General features: G+C 43.0%; 1 protein-coding gene across 2 annotated transcripts in view; it reads left to right on the forward strand.

The window, feature by feature from the left end:
• Window positions 1–22,112, forward strand: part of ADGRA3 (adhesion G protein-coupled receptor A3) — a 120,759-nt gene that overhangs the window by 84,551 nt on the left and 14,096 nt on the right. For both annotated transcript variants that reach the window (XM_073342384.2, XM_073342386.2), the window contains 3 exons: window positions 13,707–13,831; window positions 14,860–14,983; window positions 17,286–17,431. In XM_073342384.2, the coding sequence (XP_073198485.1) occupies window positions 13,707–13,831; window positions 14,860–14,983; window positions 17,286–17,431 (395 nt within the window). The remainder of the gene's footprint in view (window positions 1–13,706; window positions 13,832–14,859; window positions 14,984–17,285; window positions 17,432–22,112) is intronic.

The raw sequence follows: 22,112 nt of genomic DNA on the forward strand, positions 1-22,112 counted from the left end.
TGCACTGGAGATAAATGTTGGGTGCCAGGGTGTACACGAGGGCTGAGTTCTTTTTATTGGAACAATCAAAACTAAAGAAGGTAACACCGTGTGAGGTAGAGGATATGTACGATACGAGAAAGTTAGTGGATCCAGAAGTGAAGACACATTTCAAGCTGCAGCTTAGCAATAGATCTGAATAGCTAAAAACATGGATGGTCATAGAAGAACAGTGACAATTTTTCAAAGAAGTAATTGTGAATGCTACCAGGATCACAGTAGAGGTAAGAAGATCTAAGAAAAGAATGGCTCCAACCAAATATACGGAGGCTTGTTGAAGAGAGGAAAGAATTAAGAGAATTCAGTAAGAATGAGACAGCAGCAAAAGAGCTATTCTGCAATAAGTATATGCGGACAAAAACGGAAGCTAAAAAATCAGCCAGAAGAAGTGAGAGAATGGATGGGAAATAAAGCAATAGAAGCCAAAGAGCCATACAAGAGAAGAAAGAAAAGGAGTACTAGTGGCACCTTAGAGACTAACCAGTTTATTTGAGCATTTGGGGGTCTATCTTCCAGGGCTATGGTTACTGCTGTTGTAATGCGTATAGTGTTTTGGCTCCATGCTTTGGGGTTTCCCAGTAAGGTCTCAGAACACCACTGAGGACCTGCCCTTCAATGAAACTCATCCATTTAATCAGAAGACAGATGAGGGGTTTTTTTCACAATTTTTAAAGGATTCCAGGGCCACCCTCGCTCCCTGGAAATATATACACCTGCTCCAAAGAGAAAATTCCACTGGCAATCATACAAGCCTAGACCAGTGGCTCAACAGCTCTTCTATCAGAGACCTTATGAGGTCTGCAAGAGGCAGAGGGTTCAAAAGACCTTCTTCCATACACCTCCCACAGTGGGTTCCTCGTCCCAGTTCCAGTCCTCTGCTAAACGTTACTTTTGATGGGAGCGTGAGAGCTGCAAACCACTAATTCCAGCACCTCCTGACTCTCATTCAACCTTTGGGGGTCATCTAGCACAGTGGTTCTCAACCTTTCCAGACTACAGTACCCCTTTCAGAAGTCAGATTTGTCTTACTTACCCCCCCAAGTTTCACCTCACTTAAAAACTACTTGCTTACAGAATCAGATATAAAAATACAAGTGTGTCACAGCACACTATTACTGAAAAATTGCTTGCTTTCTCATTTTGTCTGTGAAATCTTAGTTTTTACTGACTTCACTAGTGCTTTTTTTGTAATGTAACCTGTTCTAAAACTAAGCAAATATCTAGATGAATTGATATACTCCCTAGAAGACCTCCATGTACCTCCAAGGGTACACATACCACCGATTGTGAATCACTAGTCTATCACACTTTCTCAGTATCTGGAGTGCAATTACAATGGACAAAAATGGGTGATGAACATAATTCATTCTAGCTATACAATAGTTTACATCCCTGCGTCCCTCCAAAACCCTCTTCCCCACCTCCTCTTGGGGACCATTCTCATGAGAACATTCTCAAACAAGAAGTGGAATCTCTCTTACAGTGAGTAGTGATAGAGTGGGTTCCTCTTCAATATCAAGGGAGTGTTTTTTACTCAACATACTTCCTAGTACCCAAAAAGAAGGGCATTTGGAGAGCCATTTTTGATCTCTGCCATCTCAATTGCTTTATTTGCAAACTCAAGTTTTGTGTGGCCATGTTGTCATCTATAATTCCATCCCCTGGAAAAGGACATGTGGTTTACAGCTCACTTCATGAAGGACGCCTACTTTCACATGGACATTCACCCCTCTCATAGATGCTTTCTCATGTTCATGGTGGGCTCCACTTTCAATACAGAGTACTCCCTTTCAGCATTGCTGCTGCCCCCACAGTCTTTACCAAGGTTTTCTCTGTAGTAGCAGCCGATATCAGATGCTGTGGTTTCATGGTCTTCCTCTACCTTGACTATTTGGCTGCTTGTCACCAGGTCACTCCAGGAGGCCCATGCATTGACTTCAACACTGCTGCAACTCCTCTCTTTTTTGGGGGTCAGTGTAAATGCTGAAAAATCTTTCCTCGCCGCAGACTTTAGACTTCATTGGGGCATCATTAAATTCAATCACACCAAGGGCTTACCTGCCAAGGGAGAGGTTTCAAGCTATGAGCGATATCATAGACCACATCATAAGCAACTCCTGAGTGCCTGTCAATATCTGTCTCTCTTTCCTAGGCCATATGGCTTCATGCACTTGTCATGCCATTTGTAAGACTCCACCTTTCATTGTCCACAAGCGTGGCACCAAACTGTGTATTCAGCAGACTGACAGTTCATGAGCACCATAGTGACTGTTTGCACCAAAGCAATATTGTCCCTGTTATGTTGGAAAAATCCCTTCCAGGTATGTGTCAGTGTTCCCTTCCTTGCCTCTGCACTGGACAGGCCGACCATTACTGATGTATCCATTTTAGGTTGGGGAGCCCACATGGACAGCCACAATGCACCTGGACTTCTCAAGAGTCCAGGAAGTACATCAGTGTTCTAGAGCTGAGAGCAGTTTGAAGGGCTTGCAAAGCCTGTCTCCTGATCATTCAAAGTCACCATGCCCTCATAACATTAGACAACATCACAACCGTCTTTTACATCAACAAACAGGAGCGAGATCCATCTCCCTGTGTGCAGAAGCAGATTGTGGAACTAGTGCATTAGTAATCCCATTATGCTGTTGGCAGTCTACCTCCCAGGAAACCAGAATGTGATAGTGGACTCTCAGGAGACACTTTGCTGTCGATTACAAGTGGGAGCTACATGACTCTGGTGAACAATGTTTTTGCTCTATGTGGGACTCCTACCAGGGATCTGTCTGCCTTCCAAACAAACAGGAAATGCAACATATACTTTTCCAGAGGAGCCCTAAGTCACCACTCACAGGGTGATGCTTTAGTCCCTCCAAGGTCAGATCATCTGAACTGTGCCTTCCCTCCACGACCACTCCTGTGCAAGATTCAGAAGGACAGGGCACAAGTCATTCTCATTACCCCTTACTGACCCATACAGTTTTGGTTCCTGAACCTCCTACACTTGTCATCTCAGGCACTGATCATTATTCAAACATTTCCCAATCTCTTCACTCAGGAGACCAGCAAGGTCAAGCATTCCTACGTCCCACATCCACTTCATCTCAAAGCCTTGGTTTTGGATTGGCATTCTTCTTAGAACAACCGTGTTCTGAAGCTATATAGATCATCCTTTCTAATAGTAGGAAGAATTCTACTAGAAAATGATTCCCAGCCATCTGAGCACATCAAAGACATATACCTTCAGAAGTTGCAGATATTTCTCTCATACTGTATTCTTTCCTTAAAGACAGCAGATTCATCCATCAGCTCCTTACAGGTCCATTTGGCCGCAGTCACTGCATACCATCCCCCTTCACAGGGCTACTTGATCTTCATGCACACAGTGATTAGCAGATTCTGAAAAAGCCTAATCAGAACCTTTTCCGTGTTTGTTTTTAAAGCATACTCCTCAATGAGACTTGAACTTTATTACCTAAGTACTCAGTACGCCTCCTTTTGAACCATTAACTTCTCACTCCATGTCTCTCCTATCCATGAAGGTTGCATTCCTTGTAACCATCATCTCAGCCGGGAGGGTTGGGCAGCTTGGAGAGCTGATGACAGATCCTTCTTACACTACATTCCATAAGGACAAAGTTTCATTATGTTTACATCCTAAATTCACCCCAAACTTGTCTTGAATTTCACCTGCACCAGTCTATCCACTTACTAAAACCACGCTCATCGTCAGAAGAAAGGACATTCCATTCTCTCAACGTTAGCGAGCCTGAACCATTTACCTGCAGAGAACAAAACTAGCTAGGAAGCCTTCTAGACTATTTGTTGCCTTAATGGAAAGGGTCTGGGGTCAGGCTATATCCTCTCAAAGAATCTCAAAATAGACCTTGGACTGTTTTTTGTTTTGCTATCAGCTGTCTAATCTTCCCTCCCTCCTCCTGAGGTAAGAGCTCATTCCTCAAAAACGCCAGCAACATCTATGGCATTGCTTCAAGAGGTGCTGTCAAGCTATCTGGAGTGACTCAAGCGTGAGTACCAACTTGGGCCAGATTGTTAAGAAGCAGAGCATAAACCCCAAACTGGTTGTGAATTCTAAACTTAGATTTCACCAACCAAGTATCAAGTGTAAACTCCTCAGGCACTATAACAGGCTAACCATGGAGTCACAGGCAGTCCCCTTGGGTACTCAAGTCTGTTTGTCACCTAGGCAAGCTTGCCTTTGTGATAGATGGTCCTTTACACCAATAATCACAATAATATTCAGATTAATCCCAATCTCAGTCCCAAAAGACCAGTCACTTACCCCAGGTCAATTGCACTGTAGATTTTACACCAAAGATAACACTTGTAGACAATCCTATAATTAACTAAAGATTTCTTAACTATGAAGAAGAAATGAATTGTTTACGAGTTTAAATCAGATAAACATAAACCCCCCAGTCTTAAATTTCAAAAGGTAATAGCAACTTCTATAATAAGCAAGCTGTATATGTCCTTCGGGGCTAACCCAGGCCAAGCACGGGGTATCTCTTGTTTAGGCTTAGTAATCCTTGCCCTTCAGAGTCCAAACAGTATAAAGATATAGTTTCTTCTTGTCAGGGATTTTTCATAAAATCATAGAGTATCAGGGTTGGAAGGGACCTCAGAAGGTCATCTAGTCCAACCCCCTGCTCAAAGCAGGACCAATCCCCAATTAAATCATCCCAGCCAGGGCTTTGTCAAGCCTGACCTTAAAAACCTCTAAGGAAGGAGATTCTACCACCTCCCTAAGTAACACATTCCAGTGTTTCACCACCCTCCTAGTGAAAAAGTTTTTCCTAATATCCAACCTAAACCTCCCCCACTGCAACTTGAGACCATTACTCCTTGTCCTGTCATCTTCTACCACTGAGAATAGTCTAGAACCATCCTCTTTGGAACTACCTCTCAGGTAGTTGAAAGCAGCTATCAAATCCCCCCTCATTCTTCTCTTCTGCAGACTAAACAATCCCAGTTCCCTCAGCCTCTCCTCATAAGTCGTGTGTTCCAGACCCCTAATCATTCTTGTTGCCCTTCGCTGGACTCTCTCCAATTTATCCACATCCTTCTTATAGTGTGGGGCCCAAAACTGGACACAGTACTCCAGATGAGGCCTCACCAATGTCGAATAGAGGGGAATGATCACGTCCCTCGATCTGGTGGCTATGCCCCTACTTATACATCCCAAAATGCCACTGGTCTTCTTGGCAACAAGGGCACACTGTTGACTCATATCCAGCTTCTCGTCCACTGTCACCCCTAGGTCCTTTTCCGCAGAACTGCTGCCGAGCCATTCAGTCCCTAGTCTGTAGCATGCATTGGATTCTTCCGTCCTAAGTGCAGGACCCTGCACTTCTCCTTGTTGAACTTCATCAGATTTCTTTTGGCCCAATCCTCCAATTTGTCTAGGTCCCTCTGTATCCTATCCCTACCTGCCACCATATCTACCACTCCTCCTAGTTTAGTATCATCTGCAAATTTGCTGAGAGTGCAATCCACACCATCCTCCAGATCATTTATGAAGATATTGAACAAAACTGGCCCCAGGACCGACCCTTGGGGCACTCCACTTGATACCAGCTGCCAACTAGACATGGAGCCATTGATCACTACCCGTTGAGCCCGACGATCTAGCCAACTTTCTACCCACCTTATAGTGCATTCATCCAGCCCATACTTCTTTAACTTGCTGACAAGAATACTGTGGGAGACCGTGCAAAAGCTTTGCTAAAGTCAAGAAACAATACATCCACTGCTTTCCCTTCATCCACAGAACCAGTAATCTCATCATAGAAGGTGATTAGATTAGTCAGGCATGACCTTCCCTTGGTGAATCCATGCTGACTGTTCCTGATCACTTTCCTTTCATGTAAGTGCTTCAGGATAGATTCCTTGAGGACCTGCTCCATGATTTTTCTGAGGACTGAGGTGAGGCTGACTGGCCTGTAGTTCTCAGGATCCTCCTTCTTCCCTTTTTTAAAGATTGGCACTACATTAGTCTTTTTCCAGTCATCCGGGACTTCCCCCGTTCGCCACGAGTTTTCAAAGATAATGGCCAATGGCTCTGCAATCACAGCCGCCAATTCCTTTAGCACTCTCAGATGCAACGCATCCGGCCCCATGGACTTATGCACGTCCAGCTTTTCTAAATACTCGCTAACCACCTCTATCTCCACAGAGGGCTGGCCACCTACTCCCCATGCTGTGTTGCCCAGCGCAGCAGTCTGGGAGCTGACCTTGTTCGTGAAGACAGAGGCAAAGAAAGCATTGAGTACATTAGCTTTTTCCACATCCTCTGTCACTAGGTTGCCTCCCTCATTCAGTAAGGGGCCCACACTTTCCTTGGCTTTCTTCTTGTTGCCAACATACCTGAAGAAACCCTTCTTGTTACTCTTAACATCTCTCGCTAGCTACAGCTCCAGGTGTGATTTGGTCCTCCTGATTTCATTCCTACATGCCCAAGCAATATTTTTATACTCTTCCCTGGTCATTTGCCCAATATTCCACTTCTAGTAAGCTTCTTTTTTATGTTTAAGATCAGCAAGGATTTCGCCGTTAAGCCAAGCTGGTCGCCTGTCATATTTACTATTCTTTCGACACATCGGGGTGGTTTGTCCCTGTAAGCTCAATAGGGATTCCTTGAAATACAGCCAGCTCTCCTGGACTCCTTTCCCCCTCATGTTATTCCCCCAGGGTATCCAACCCATCAGTTCCCTGAGGGAGTCAAAGTCTGCTTTCCTGAAGTCCAGGGTCTGTATTCTGCTGCTTACCTTTCTTCCCTGTGTCAGGATCCTGAACTCGACCAACTCATGGTCACTGCCTCCCAGATTCCCATCCACTTTTGCTTCCCCTACTAATTCTTCCCGGTTTGTGAGCAGCAGGTCAAGAAAAGCTCCCCCCTAGTTGGCTCCTCCAGCACTTGCACCAGGAAATTGTCCCCTACGCTTTCCAAAAACTTCCTGGATTGTCTGTGCACCGCTGTAGTGCTCTCCCAGCAGATATCAGGATGATTAAAGTCGCCCATGAGAACCAGAGCGTGCGATCTAGTAGCTTCTGCGAGTTGCCAGAAGAAAGCCTCATCCACCTCATTCCCCTGGTCCAGTGGTCTATAGCAGACTCCCACCACTACATCACTCTTGTTGCTCACACTTCTAAACTTAATCCAGAGACACTCAGGTTTTTCTGCAGTTTCATACCGAAGCTCTGAGCAGTCATACTGCTCCCTTACATACAGTGCTACTCCCCCACCTTTTCTGCCCTGCCTGTCCTTCCTGAACAGTTTATAACCATCCATGACAGTACTCCAGTCATGTGAGTTATCCCACCAAGTCTCTGTTATTCCAATCACGTCATAATTCCTTGACATCACCAGGACCTCCAGTTCTCCCTGCTTGTTTCCAAGGCTTTGTGCATTTGTATATAGGCACTTGAGATAACCTGCTGATCACCCCTCATTCTCAGTATGAGGCAGGAGCCCTACCCTCACAGACGTTCCTGCCTGTGCTTGCGTACTTACCTCAGGGCTTTGGTCTCCTTCCCCCGGTGAACCTAGTTTAAAGCCCTCCTCACTAGGTTAGCCAGCCTGCTCGCAAAGATGCTCTTCCCTCTCTTCGTTAGGTGGAGCCCGTCTCTGCCTAGCACTCCTCCTTCATGGAACACCATCCCATGGTCAAAGAATCCAAAGCCTTCTCTCCGACACCACCTGCGTAGCCATTCGTTGACTTCCACGATTCAACGGTCCCTACCCAGGCCTTTTCCTTCCACGGGGAGGATGGACGAGAACACCACTTGCGCCTGAAACTCCTTTATCCTTCTTCCCAGGGCCATGTAGTCCGCAGTGATCCGCTCAAGGTCATTCTTGGCAGTATCGTTGGTGCCCACGTGGAGAAGCAGGAAGGGGTAGCGATCCGAGGGCTTGATGAGTCTCGGCAGTCTCTCCGTCACATCGCGAATCTTAGCCCCTGGCAAGCAGCGACTTCTCTGTTTTCCCGGTCAGGGCGGCAGATAGATGACTCAGCCCCCCTGAGGAGAGAGTCCCCGACCACCACCATCCACCTCCTTCTCTTGGGAGCGGTGGTCGTGGAACCCCCAAGCTCAGGACAGCGCATCTCCTGCCTTCCAACCAGCGGAGTCTCCTTCCACTTTCTCCCCCCAGACGTATCATCTGGTCCACTCTCCGCAATGGTACCTGTGGAGAGAACATTAAAACGGTTACTTACCTGTGTCTGCGTTGCTGGTACCTGGACATTCCCCCTTCTTCTTCTGGAGGTCACATGTTGCCAAGCTTCTTCACTGGCCTCTTGGATCCGCTGTGCAACCTGCTCTAAATCTTTAGAGCTTTGTGTCCGTAGAAGCATATCCTGACTTTTGTCTAGAAAATCCTCAGATTCTCGTATGCAACGCAGGGTCGATATCTGCTGCTCCAGACCTTTGGTCTTCTCTTCCAGTATGGATACTAGCTTGCACTTTGTACAGACAAAGTCGCTTCTGTCCTGTGGAAGAAAGACAAACGTGGGACATCCTTTTATTCCCTTCCACCTGAGTTCAAGCTGATGGGTGAGTCAATATGCACATCTCCTCATGGGTTTGGCAGGAAGTACTCAAGAAAGTCTGTCTTTTGTTCTCTGATATTCCACAATGGTTTGTCTCTCTGTGCGTCTTCTTTGTTGGGCAAGAGATAACACCTCCTGTGGTAAAACTGGTATTTCATATTTGGTAGTGCTTGTCTCCTGACAAATGGTTTATAGCAGTGGCTCTGAAACTTTTTTACTGGTGATCCCTTTCACATAGAAGGCCTCTGAGGCGACCGTCCCTTATAAATTAAAAACACTTTTTAATATATTTAACACTATTATGAATGCTGGAGGCAGAGCGGGGTTTGGGGTGGGGACTGACAGCTCGCGACCCCCCATGTAATCACCTCGTGACCCCATGAGGGGTCCCGATGCCCAGTTTGAGAACCCCTGATTTACAGTTTCAGAGCAAATACTTTTAGTTACAGAGCAAACACTGAAATACTACCTTATAACATGGGTGCAGCTATCATAAGTGAGACTAATGCACACGGCAACTTAAAGCATTTCATAAAGTTTAAACATATTCTTATAAATCTAACACCTATTTTAACAGTGCTAACACAGAGCTGAGATAGACTGTTTTCCAGCTATGAGTTTGTCAGTGCTCAGTTGAGGCCTAAGAGGCTTGACATGAGCTGACGCCTGGTCTGCCAGAGTCACAGGTGCCTCTGCTTGAGATTTCCATCCACACATTTGCGAGACACTATGCCTTGGTACAGCACTCCTTGGCTAATGCATATTTTGGAATGTCAGTCCTTCATTCAGCTCTGCCATCTACAATCTCTCACCCTCCTCCTTTTTGAGTACTGCTTGTCAGTCACCCACAGTATAGTAGACATAGGAACCAGCACTCAAAGAAGAAGAGAAAGTTACTTACCTTATAGTAACTGGAGGCTCTTTGAGATGTGGAGTCCTTATCTGTATTCCCCTACCCACTCTCCTTCCCCTCTGCTTTTGATCTTCTCTGATTTGTGATAAAGAAGGAACTGGAGAGGAGGTTGGTCCACCCAGCCTTTTATCTCCTCAGTCAGTGGCATGAGGTGAGCCAGGGCCCATGTGCGGACCAACAGATACTGCTCTCAGAACTCTCCAGCTCTGGACACATGGCATACATGCATACCAACACTGGCATACAGATAGGGGACCACACATCTCGAACCTCCAGTTACATAAGGTAAGTAGCTTTCTCTCATTTATAATGGCTAATCTATTTTCCCCACCCCAAAAAAAACAAAAACAAAACCCACAAATACAGACTTTTAACAAAATACTCTGAAAAGTGGATGTTTAGCAGCGCTCACTTAAATTATAGCGAACAGCTTGCCTTCTCTGGCCATTTTCATGCAATGCTATATTCAAAGATTTTACAACACAGCGTTTTAGGGCTATTTAAATTTGGGGACTGTTCTTTCTGGTGCTTCCTCATGAGATCTTTGCATGCAATAATACACGTGTGCGCTCAGCCACACATTCGCACCCTAAAATAATAAAAAGGCTGGGCCATCTCCCAACTAATAAATACAAAGCGACAAAATAAAAAGAGGGAAAAAAAGACAAAAAGGAGTTAGAACCCTTCAGCTCTCATGGCTGTGAAACTCATATGACATCAAGATCTCTGTCAAGCATTCTTAAAACTACAGTACGCACCTGCTGAAATGAAAAAACAGATTGACAGAGCCAGAAGAGTACCCAGAAGTCACCTACTACAGGACAGGCCCAACAAAGAAAGTAACAGAACACCATTAGCCATCACCTAAAACCCCAACTAAAACCTCTCCAGTGCATCATCAGAGATCTACAACCTATCCTGAAGGACGATCCGTACTCTCACAGATCTTGGGAGACAGACCAGTCCTCACATACAGACAGCCCCCCAGCCTGAAGCAAATACTCACCAGCAACCACACACCAAAAACACTAACCCAGGAACCTATCATTGCAACAAAGTCCGATGCCAACTCTGTCCACATATCTATTCAAGTGACACCATTATGACACCTAATCACATCAGCCATGCCATCAGGAGCTCATTCATCTACACATCTACCAATGTGATACATGCCATCATTTGCCAGCAGTGCCCCTCTGCCATGTACATTGGCCAAACTGGACAGTCTCTACACACAAGAATAAATGGACACAAATTTGACATCAGGAATCATAACATTCAAAAACCAGTCGGAGAACACTTCAACTTCTCTGGTCACTCAGTAACAGACTTAAAGGTAGCAATTTTGCAACAGAAAAGCATCAAAATCAGACTCCAACGAGAAACTGCTGAACTGGAGTTAATTTGCAAACTAGATACCATTAACTTGGGCTTGAACAGAGACTGGGAGTGGCTGGGTCATTACACAAATTAAATCCATTTCCCCATGTTAAGTATCCTCACACGTTCTTGTCGACTGTCTGAAATGGGCCATCTTGATTATCACTACAAAAGTTTTTTTTTCTCCTGCTGATAATAGCTCATCTTAATTAATTAGCCTCTTAGAGTTGGTGTGGCAACTTCCACCTTTTTCGTGTTCTGTGTATGTATGTATATCTTTCGTACTATATGTTCCATTCTGTGCATCTGATGAAGTGGGTTGTAGCCCATGAAAGCTTTGCTCAAATAAATTTGTTAGTCTCTAAGGTGCCACAAGTACTCCTGTTCTTTTTGTGGATATAGACTAACACAGCTGCTACTCTGAAACCTGTCATATGACATAGGAGTTGTAAATGCAGTCAAGGGGATCAGGCAATGACGTAGCTGTCATGGTACTTCATGTTTCCAGGGTCTTTGGGTACTGGGAGATTGGTCAGGCTGGTATAGCCATGGTTTTGACTTCCAGGGAGCTAAGAATGTCAGTCTCTGATCAGGTGTCTTACTGGTCTGAAAGACTACAAGTCCTTTTGCATTTACCTTGCTGTATATCAGGTAGGAAACCTATGGCATGCGTGCCAAAGGCAGCACGCGAGCTGATTTTCAGTGGCACTCTCACTGCCCGGGTCCTGGCCACTGGTCCGGGGAGCGCTGGATTTTAATTTAATTTTAAATGAAGCTTTTTAAAACCTTATTTACTTTACATACAACAATAGTTTAGTTATATATTATAGACTTATAGAAAGAGACCTTCTAAAAATGTTAAACTGTATAACTGGCATGCAAAACCTTGTATTAGAGTGAATAAATGAAGACTCTTCACACCACTTCTGAAAGGTTGCAGACCCCTGCTGTATATCATTGTGGTTCTAGCTTGCTGCCCCATACAGTACCTTCCACGAGGTCTCTGGGCCTCAGGTGTGAAATACGCTTGAAGCCCTAAAACATGGTCCCTTCACATCGAAGTGGCAAGTTTTGGTCAAATGTGAGTTTGGGAATGTCACACATAAGACAGCAGTTTCCTTAAAATAGCCATATTACAACCATACGCTGTGTGAATCCCGAAATATCAAAAATGAAAAACATGAAGCCAGCTTTGAGGGAGTTGCCCTAGTTCAGTCCTCTAGGTAAACAGTTCAGTGACACATGGTAACAGCATCCCAAAGAAGGCCTCAAAAAGGTCCATTAAAAAATTGTCTAACGGAAACAACCATTTCATCATGCATTCCTCAGCATTTCTTTATTATAAATTTAGATATGTCTGGACAGCTGTTGACAGCAACAAGAGAATTGGGGAACTGACCATTGAGCCTTAACTGGGTAAAAGTGCACAACTACCCTTTAGTGTAGTTTACCTTTAAGTTTATACTAGATCTGTATTCTCATATACATTATTTCTCACAATAAGCAACTTTAATTCTAACAGTTCCTGAAAAGTTTTGAATGCTTATCTGTGCAATCTCAACATCCTTTTAATGTAACTTTTATTATTATACATACACAAACTCATCTAGCCGTTTTGTCACGATCAGTACTAAAAAAAGGACGTATATACAACAATTTAGTGGGTTTTTGGAATATTATCATACTTCAATTTCAGGTCTCCATATCTGTACCCTGAAGAGTTGTTTTTAGTAATCATAGCCATTTTACAAAAAATATATGTATAGTATTAATATCAGTTACAGAAATGTAATTGTAATTCAAATGACTTTTTTACTGCTTGTGCTAACCAAACGGATATAAGTACTATGTGTGTTGAATAAAGGGCCAGCTATAGGCACCAGCAAAACAAGCAGGTGCTTGGGGCGGCACATTTCTAGGGGCGGCATTCCGGCTCTGGGCATGTCACCCCTAGAAATGTGCCCCCGCCACCCCAGCTCGCCTCCACTCTGCCTCCACCGGTTCCCCTGAGCGCGCTGCCACCGCTCTGCTTCTCCCCGCTCCGTCCCAGGCTTGCCGCGTTTTGCGCGGCAAGCCTGGGAGGGAGGAGAAGCCAAGCAGCAGCGCTCGGGGGAGGCAGCGGTGGTGGAGCGGAGGCGAGCTGGGGCGGGGAGCAGTTCCTCTATCCCCCCCCCCCCCATTACTTCCTGCGCTCCCCCCCACTCACCTCTGCTCCGCCTGCTCCCCTGAACGCGCTGCCTCTCCCTTGCCTGAGAGGGAGGGGGAGAAGTGGAGCAACAGCATGTTCAGGGGAGCAGGCGGAGCGGAGGTGAGCTAGGGCGGGGAGTTGCAGGGGGGAAGCTGCAGGAAGCAATGCCGGGGGGAAATGTGGCATGCCCAGGGGAGGAGGCAGGGCTGGGGATTTGGGAAAGGGGTGGAGTTGGCGCAGAGTGGGGCGAGCCAGGAAAAAAAAGCTGGGGCAGCCAAAAAAATTTTTGCTTGGGGCGGCAAAAATCCTAGAGGCGGCCCTGGTTGAATGTATTTTAACAATAAAGTAGGTAAATTCCTAATAGCTCCATTGTAAATTGCTTACTTAATTAAACTTGAATACATGAAGTTAAAATGTTGTGTTAAAGCTTTTATGATTTCATTCACACTGAACTGCCGTGACTTGCAAACTTGACTATGTGTTTACTGTATGACTTGAAATATATTCCCTGTGTGTTTTTTTGGATTTTTAAATGAAAGTCCCAGTTCCTTATTTTGCCTATCATCAAAGTGGGAGAAAAAAGCTGACTAATGCCACTTCTTTTTTTTTTTTCTGTCAGGATTTGGCAGGAGGTGAATTGTATACCCAACCATCTGCTCTCTTGCATCCAGTTATTTATGCTACTTCTATAGTTCTGCTAATGTGCCTCTTGATGATCATAGTCAGCTATATATACCACCATAGGTAAGAAATAAAAAGAATGGAGATTTATCTAATGCAGATCCCAAGTTACACTTACACTTAGATTTATTGGATGAAATCAAGGAAACATTAATATAAAGAGGCTTGGAAGGATTCAGGTTTTTTTCCCCAGTAAATGTCAGTTTTATCGTACACATGCAAATGAACAAAAAATATTTCCATTAATGATGATCAAATTTACATATAGGCAAAGTAAGAAAAATACTGCTTGAGAAGTTCAGAATTTGATTTAAGGCTGTCTTTAAATATTTACTTTGTATATTTTGACATGTACTGTTGATAATTTGTTTTAATGGTTATAAAGCTTTAACTAATTCAATCTCAACGTCTCTTATCACTGAATAATAGTCTGACAACCACCATAATTTCCCCAATGTGAACGTGAAAATCGAAGAAAATTGAAAAAATGCTTAAAAATAATCAGTATAAAAAACAATTGAATTCTGTGAAGCATAAATGTACATAAATGAATTACTAGCTTAGGCATATATGGTACAGAGCCCTGTCAAAATCTAAGTTTTAAAAGGCCAGCTTCAGACTCGTACACACTTCAGAATGTTGTCACGTATTATCCTTTAGGTTTAGAAATCCTACAGAAAAGTCTCATACATGCCCTATCACAAATAGTGTTTTATATACTAAAGCCAAAATCTTCAGTCAGAACTCCTTTTTGACTGGCACATTTTGTATCACAGAATTGTATCAGAATATTTTGCTTCTGCAAACAAATTGTTGGTGCAAATATCCATGATTAAATGGAATTGGATTTGACAGCTAAGCCTTAATACTATGTATGGCTACATTTCTTTCCTCCTTGTACATGAAGTAAGAAACCCCTCTTTAGAATTAAGGACCAGTTTTTAAAGGTATTTAAGCATTGCAGCGTTGAGCACAGCAATGCCTAAGTCTCATGTTCAAAAAGGATTAGGTACTTAGGAGCCAAAACTGTGTTTCTGAAAGAGAAGCATGTAATTATATGTTATATAGAGTAACATATTTTTATTTAACAGTGTGATCAGGATCAGCGTTAAAAGCTGGCATATGTTAGTTAACGTGAGCTTCCATATTTTCCTGACATGTGTGATGTTTATTGGAGGTATAACTCAGACCAAAAGCACCAGCATCTGCCAAGCCGTAAGTAAACACAGAAGTAAGATTAGAAATGTAAGAAATCGTAATCAAATATACATACGTGACCCATGGCTATTTTTAAAATATTTAATTATGGTCATATTTTAGCAAATATTCTCTCAATTATTTTACCCTAATTTCTTCAGAGAAAGATAAGGCAAATCCAAAATTTGCTTAGCAACACTATATGGAAATTATTTAAATTTGGTATGTAAACAGAGCATGGATTTTTTAACAATCATACCTGATTCCATTTGAGGAAAGAAGTTACCAGCTTCATCACTCCTCTATATGATTTGCAAAACAGCAGTAAATCTTGGCTTCAGATAGAGGTTTCATATATCTTCATCCACTCATGAGGGAAAGAATTAGGGCCAGTCTGAAAACTGGAAGATTAATAGGACTGGGTGTTGGGAAAGAGAACACATGTTTGTTTTTTTAGAGTTTTGGAGGTAGTATCTCAAGTTCCTTTATGTAGTGGTTTTATTTCTAAAGGCTATCAATTCTAAAATCAGTTGTTTCAAGAACTGTGCATGGTTTTGTATGCCATATGGGGGAAAAAAGTAGTAGACTATTTACTTTTTCCTACTACATGATCTCTTCAGGTTCCTTCCAGCCCTACAGTTCTATTATTCTACTTAGAATGAGAAAGTGACTTCTCATTCCTTCCCTTTTTAGGATTTGTTTCCACTTCAAAGACCAGTGGTTTTTATAAATAAAAGCCACCAGTTTCATCTGTTCTGTGATTTTCTGTAATTTCAGAGTGTTCGTTTTATATAGGGTTTGAGTGTTTGTAGCTCTGCTGAGACTGATGTTTGAGCTCAGAAAGTCATGTCTAAGCCAGTTTCAGGGTTTCAGCTGTAATAGCAGGTGCCATCTTGTATCAATGTCAGTGAAATGTTTCTTGAATTTTTATCATTTCTGTTTCTTACATCTAGTTTAAAACTCACTCTGAATATTAGGGTGACTCCTGGAGTGGCTAAAGAAAATACTTACTTTTCACGACACATTCATTTTCCTTTTAATTTCCTGTATATAAGGCTGACCATTCAAAAGGGCAGCGTAGGTTCAATAACAAAAATCCTCAGCCTTTTCCTGCTGCTGTCCCACTGCTGGAGCTTTGCGCTGCTGCTAGAATTTCTCTCTCTCTCTAGAAGGGGAAGGCCTCTAGCAGCAGGGAACTGCTGAAGCCTTTTCCCACTGCCTCCCTACTTCCAGAGTCTTTTCCTGTGATAGGGAAAGGCTCCAGCAGTAGGGAGGCAGTGTGACAGTACTCTTTTTTTTTTTTTTTTTTTTTAAAGAGCACTGGAGGAGGGGGAGGCACATCCCAGACAAGTAGAGAGCCATGTAGGGTATATACTCAGGTTCACACCCACATCCTATGTGTGTCTTTACACAGCTAAGCCATGCCTCACTGTCTGCACTGCTATTTATAACTGTGCTAGGGGAACTACATGTACACAAAAAAACGGTGCAGTATAGGTGCATGCACGCACTCGCACTCGTCTTCCAGGAAACAATACGTGTCGTTTCTACCTTTTTTGTTGCTGTCACTAAAGTGATGTGTGAACTCTGCTCCCCTTCACTCCATTCATTTCAATAAAAGTGTGAAATTCAAAGTTTCAGTGGGCACAGGCAGTTTTTTCTTTTTCTTAAACACCACCCAAGAAAATTTAATTTTAGAAAAGTAAACAGTCAATGCACCTTTAACGTTACATATGTAATCACAAAAAGTCTGAATTAAGCTACTGTTTTCCTAATAATAATTCATACTAATTCCATGAATCTATTAATTTGAATGACTAAGACTGTTACATTTGTATCCAAATATATGTACTGTGGCTCCTGGTTGCCTTACATTAAAGTCAGTGGGTTATTTTGTTAGCCAACCACTTTCTGGCCCACCACATGCAGCGTGTACAAGATAGTTACCATAAGAACCTTACTTTTGCTGTTCCATCACTTTTTTGTATTTAAATGCCTAGCCGTAACATTATATTGACATTTTTTAAAATGTATGTGTTACATAAGTTATAAATACATTTGGTTTATAACAAATGTTATTACATTTGTGAATGTTGTACCTGTTTTTCAGTTTATTTTTAAATGCCTAATCCATTCATGTAAGAAACCATCATTTTAGGTGGTTTGTCATTTAAAACTAAGCCAAAATAAAACAAAAATATTCTGTAGAAGAGCTGAACTTTTAAAAAAATTCAGGTGCATGAGGTGTTGTATAAATAATTATAAAAAGATTCTTTTGTCTGAACTAGTAAAGCTTGTGTTTTTAACCTTTATTTTCAAGGTTGGGATAATTCTGCATTATTCTACTCTTGCCACACTACTGTGGCTGGGAGTGACATCTCGTAACATCTACAAACAAGTTACTAAAAAAGCGAAGAGGTGTCAAGATCCTGATGAGCCACCTCCTCCACCTAGACCAATGCTCAGGTGAGAGCACCGTTTTGTTTAATGTCTGCTTTATCGTATGTCTTTCAGTTAGAATTTCTGAACTAAACATAATTTTGGGTGCTTTGAATGAAGTGGGAAATACTATCATGGGAAAATCCAGTAACACAGTGCTATAATATTTGGCACTCTTACAATACAATACCTTTGTTGCAAGGCTTTCAAAGCTGTTTCCAAATTATTAATATAGGCCCCAAAACAATCATGAAGTTGAGAAAGAGGATCATTCTTATTAGAGGAGGGTGGTATTCCTGTTTCACAGATTAAGAAACTGAGGCACAAAGTCATGAAATTATTTACCCAAGATCCTACGTGATAGCAGTAGCAGAATTTTTGGATTGGGATTTTGGGGTGGAATTATCAAACGTGCTCAGCTTTGGTCTCACACTGTTCCCATTTAATTTGAAAATCTCACCATACATCTCCTGACTCCTAGTCCTGTGTTTTAAACACTGGAACGTCAAAAAAAAATTGCTTCAATTCAAGACGAAACTGTTCAGCAAATTCTCTGTGATTAGAGAGGAAAAATGTGTTAGACATGCTACTAGTACTTGGTAAATAAGAAAATTACAGGAATGCATTTCAGTTAAGATTTTCTTCATGTCTTCTAAAATTACTGAAATATAATTATTTTTTCTTCAAGTAAATTGTAGTGTCGTCTTTTCTTGAGAATTATTATTTTAATCTAGCATTAAAAGGTTTTATTCCAGAGCTGTGCTAAAGTCATATAAATATTAATTAAACCTTGCTAACCCAGAATTCTCCACAAGGTGGCAGAAGTTGATTGGCTTTGTTTCCATTTAATGGAAATGGAACACTTGTTTCAGAAATTTGATAAATCAGCAGCTAATATGAAAGTGCTTTTCTTATTGAGAACATTGGATAAAATCGAATTATATTATGTTTAACAGTTGAGGGCAGAAATACCTAGTTTATCCATTTAATCAGAGAAAGTAGACGGTAATTACTAAATAACTAATGCAAGAGTTAGCAAGTGTTCGTTTTGCTTTCCTTGAGTAACTTTTAAGCAAATTTTCTTTAAATAAATAAATAAATAAAACTATTCTAAATAGGTTCTTATACTATGCTCATCATTATAGTATGTGAGCACCTTCCAGTACATCATTAAGCAACATGACTAACATCTGTCATGTTTCTTCACTCATCCTCTCACCAAGGAAAGAAGTGTATACAGCAGAGTATCTCTTTTTGGAAGCTTTTTAAATACACACACACTTCTGCTCACAAACAGGGAGGAATTGGTGGGGGGAGTAGAAGTGGGTGGCAACCTGGGCAGCAGTGACCATGAGATTGTTCTGGTCAGGATCCTGACAAAAGGAAGAAAGGAGAACAGCAGAATATGGCCCTTGGACTTCAAAAAATCAGACTTTGACTCCCTCGGGGAATTGATGGGCAGGATTCCCTGGGAGGCTGATATGAGGGGGAAAGGAGTCCAGAAGAGCTGGCTGTATTTTAAAGAAGCCTTATTGAGGGAGCAGAAACAAGCCATCTTGATGTGCAGAAAGAATAGTAAATATGGCAGGTGCCCAGCTTGGCTTAACAGAGAATTCTTCGGTGAGCTTAAACACAAAAAAGAAGCTTACAAGAAGTGGAAACTTGGACAGATGACTAGGGAGGACTATAAAAATATTGCTTGAGCATGCAGGGGTGTAATCAGGAAGGCCAAAGCACAATTGGAGTTGCAGCTAGCAAGGGATGTGAAGGGTAACAAGAAGGGTTTCTACAGGTATATTAGCAACAAGAAGGTGGTCAGGGAAAGTGTGGGACCCTTACTGAATGGGGGAGGCAACCTAGTGACAGATGATGTGGAAAAAGCTGAAGTACTCAATGCTTTTTTTGCCTCGGTCTTCACAGACAAGGTCAGCTCCCAGAATGAGGCACTGAGCAGCACAGTATGGGGAGGAGGTGAGCAGCCCTCAGTGGTGAAAGAACAAGTTAAGGACTATTTAGAAAAGCTGGATATGCACAAGTCTATGGGGCCGGATGCAATGCATCCGACTGTGCTGAGGGAGTTGGCTGATGTGATTGCAGAGCCATTGGCCATTATCTTTGAAAACTCGTGGCGATCGGGGGATGTCCCGGACGATTGGAAAAAGGCAAATAATAGTGCCCATCTTTAAAAAAGGGAAGGAGGAGAATCCAGGGTCACCTCAGTCCCTGAAAAAATCATGGAGCAGGTCCTCAAGGAATCCATTTTGAAGCACTTGGAGGAGACGAAGGTGATCAGGAACTGTCAACATGGATTCACCAAGGGCAAGTCATGCCTGACCAACCTGATTGCCTTCTATGATGAGATAATTGGCTCTGTGGATATGGGGAAAGTGGTGGATGTGATATACCTTGACTTTAGCAAACCTTTTGATACGGTCTCCCACAGTATTCTTGCCAGCAAGTTAAAGTAGTATGGATTAGATGAATGGACCATAAGATGGTTAGAAAGCTGGCTAGATTGTCCGGTTCAACAGGTAGTGATCAATGGCTCAGTGTCTAGGTGGCAGCGGGTATCAAGCAAAGTGCCCCAGGGGTCAGTCCTGGGGCAGGTTTAGTTCAACATCTTCTTCATTAATGATCTGGATGATGGGATGGATTGCACCCTCAGCAAGTTTGTGAATGACACTAAGATGGGGGGAGAGGTAAATATGCTGGAGGGTAGGGATAGGGTCCAGAGTGACCTAGACAAATTGGAGGATTAGGCCAAAATAAATCTGATGAGGTTCAACAGGGACAAGTGCAGAGTCCTGCACATAGGATGGAAAAATCCCATGTACTGCCACAGGCTGGGGACTAACTGGCTAAGCAGCAGTTCTGCAGAAAAGGACCTGGGGATTACAGTGGACGAGAAGCTGGATATGAGTCAGCAGTGTGCCCTTGTTGCCAAGAAGATTAACAGCATATTGGGCTGCATTAGTATGAGCATTGCCAGCAGATTGAGGGAAGTGATTATCCCCCTCTATTCGGCACTGGTGAGGCGACATCTGGAGTATTGCATCCAGTTTTGGGCCCCCCATACAGAAAGGATGTGGACCAATTGGAGAGAGTCCAGCAGAGGGTAATGAAAATGATTAGGACACATGATTTATGAGGAGAGGCTGAGGGAACTGGGCTTATTTAGTCTGCAGAAGGGAAGACTGAGGGTGGATTTGATAGCAGCTATCAACTACATGAAGAGGGGTTCCAAAGAGGATGAAGCTAGGCTGTTCTCACTGGTGGCAGATGACAGAACAAGGAACAAGGGTCACAAGTTGCAGTGGGTGAGGTCTAGGTTGGATATTAGGAAAAACTATTTCACTAGGAGAGTGGTGAAGCACAGGAATGGGTTACCTAGGGAGGTGGTGGAATCTCCATCCTTAGAGGTTTTTAAGGCCTGGCTTGACAAAGCCCTGGCTGGGATGATTTAGTTGGGGTTGGTCCTGCTTTGAGCAGGGGGTGTACTAGATGACCTCCTGAGGTCTCTTCCAACCCTAATCTTCTATGATTCTGTATTTGAGAAGGCAAGACTAAAGAAATGCATGTTGAATGTAGACCAGAAAGTGAAGGTTTGTGGTGGTCCTTAATTCCTGGGGGATTTCATTCCACGGTCTCGGGTTGGCCCCTGAGAAAGTTTTGTGTCCCACACAGGCGAACTTTTACCCTAATTGTGGAGAGTTAGATTGTACCTGAGGAGCAAAATTGTCAACCATGGTCTCCATTCTGGAGCTTTAGGTGATGTTTTAGATATCCTGGCCCAGATATCCTGGCCCAGACCATTGAACACTTTGAAGACAAGGACTGAGATCCTGAACTTGATTTGACGTTCTGTGGAAAGCCAGTGTAGAAAGTGGAGGGCAGGTTTGATATAGTCGTGGTAGCCTATGTTGCTGGGGAGATGTGCTTCAGAGTTCTGTATCAGTTGGTGTTTCCTAAGGCCTGAAGGCTCATTCCCATGTTTACTGCGTTACTGTGATCTAGCCAAGAGGTGACAAAGGTATGCATAACTGAGTCCAGGTCACCGTCCATGAGGATGAGACAGTCTCCTTGCCAACCAGAGATGGTAGAAAGCATTAATCTTGGGTGCTGCTAGGGTGAGAGCATAGTGTTAGTGAAGAATTCAGGATCAAGTCTAAACAATGGACTGGCAGGAGATCATCCATCAGTGCCACTAAAGTTGTTTCCATCCCATGCGCTGGCCTGAATCCAGATAGCATCAGATCTAGGATATTCACTTCAGTTAGATGAGCTTGTGGTTGGCCTTGGGCTAGCTTCTCTGAGACTATTCAGGAACAGGTCATTTGACACAGGGTGCTAGTTGGTTAGAGTCAATGTATCCAGGGTGGGTAGATTTTTTCCAGTGTTGGTCAGACTGTTGCGTGTTTGAAGGAGGAAGGAAGATTCCTTCCCTGAATGAGTTGTTAGCTACTTGGATTAGGAGTGATACCAGTTCATGACTCTTTCAGAAGCCAGGAAAAGCAAGAGTTGGATTCACAGGGCTTGGGTCACGATTTCTTTAGGATGTCCAGAACATCTTGATGAGTGAATATACTGAACTTTGGGAGACAGTCTATTGGTTGGTGGGTGCAGGCAGGTTGGATATAGGTTCCTTGGGAAGACTTTCCAAATGTGTGTTCCCATCAGCAGAGTACAATGATAGTTTTTCGCAGCCATT

Source organism: Lepidochelys kempii, chromosome 4 (assembly GCF_965140285.1).
Source record: "Lepidochelys kempii isolate rLepKem1 chromosome 4, rLepKem1.hap1, whole genome shotgun sequence".
NCBI lineage: Eukaryota > Metazoa > Chordata > Testudines > Cheloniidae > Lepidochelys > Lepidochelys kempii.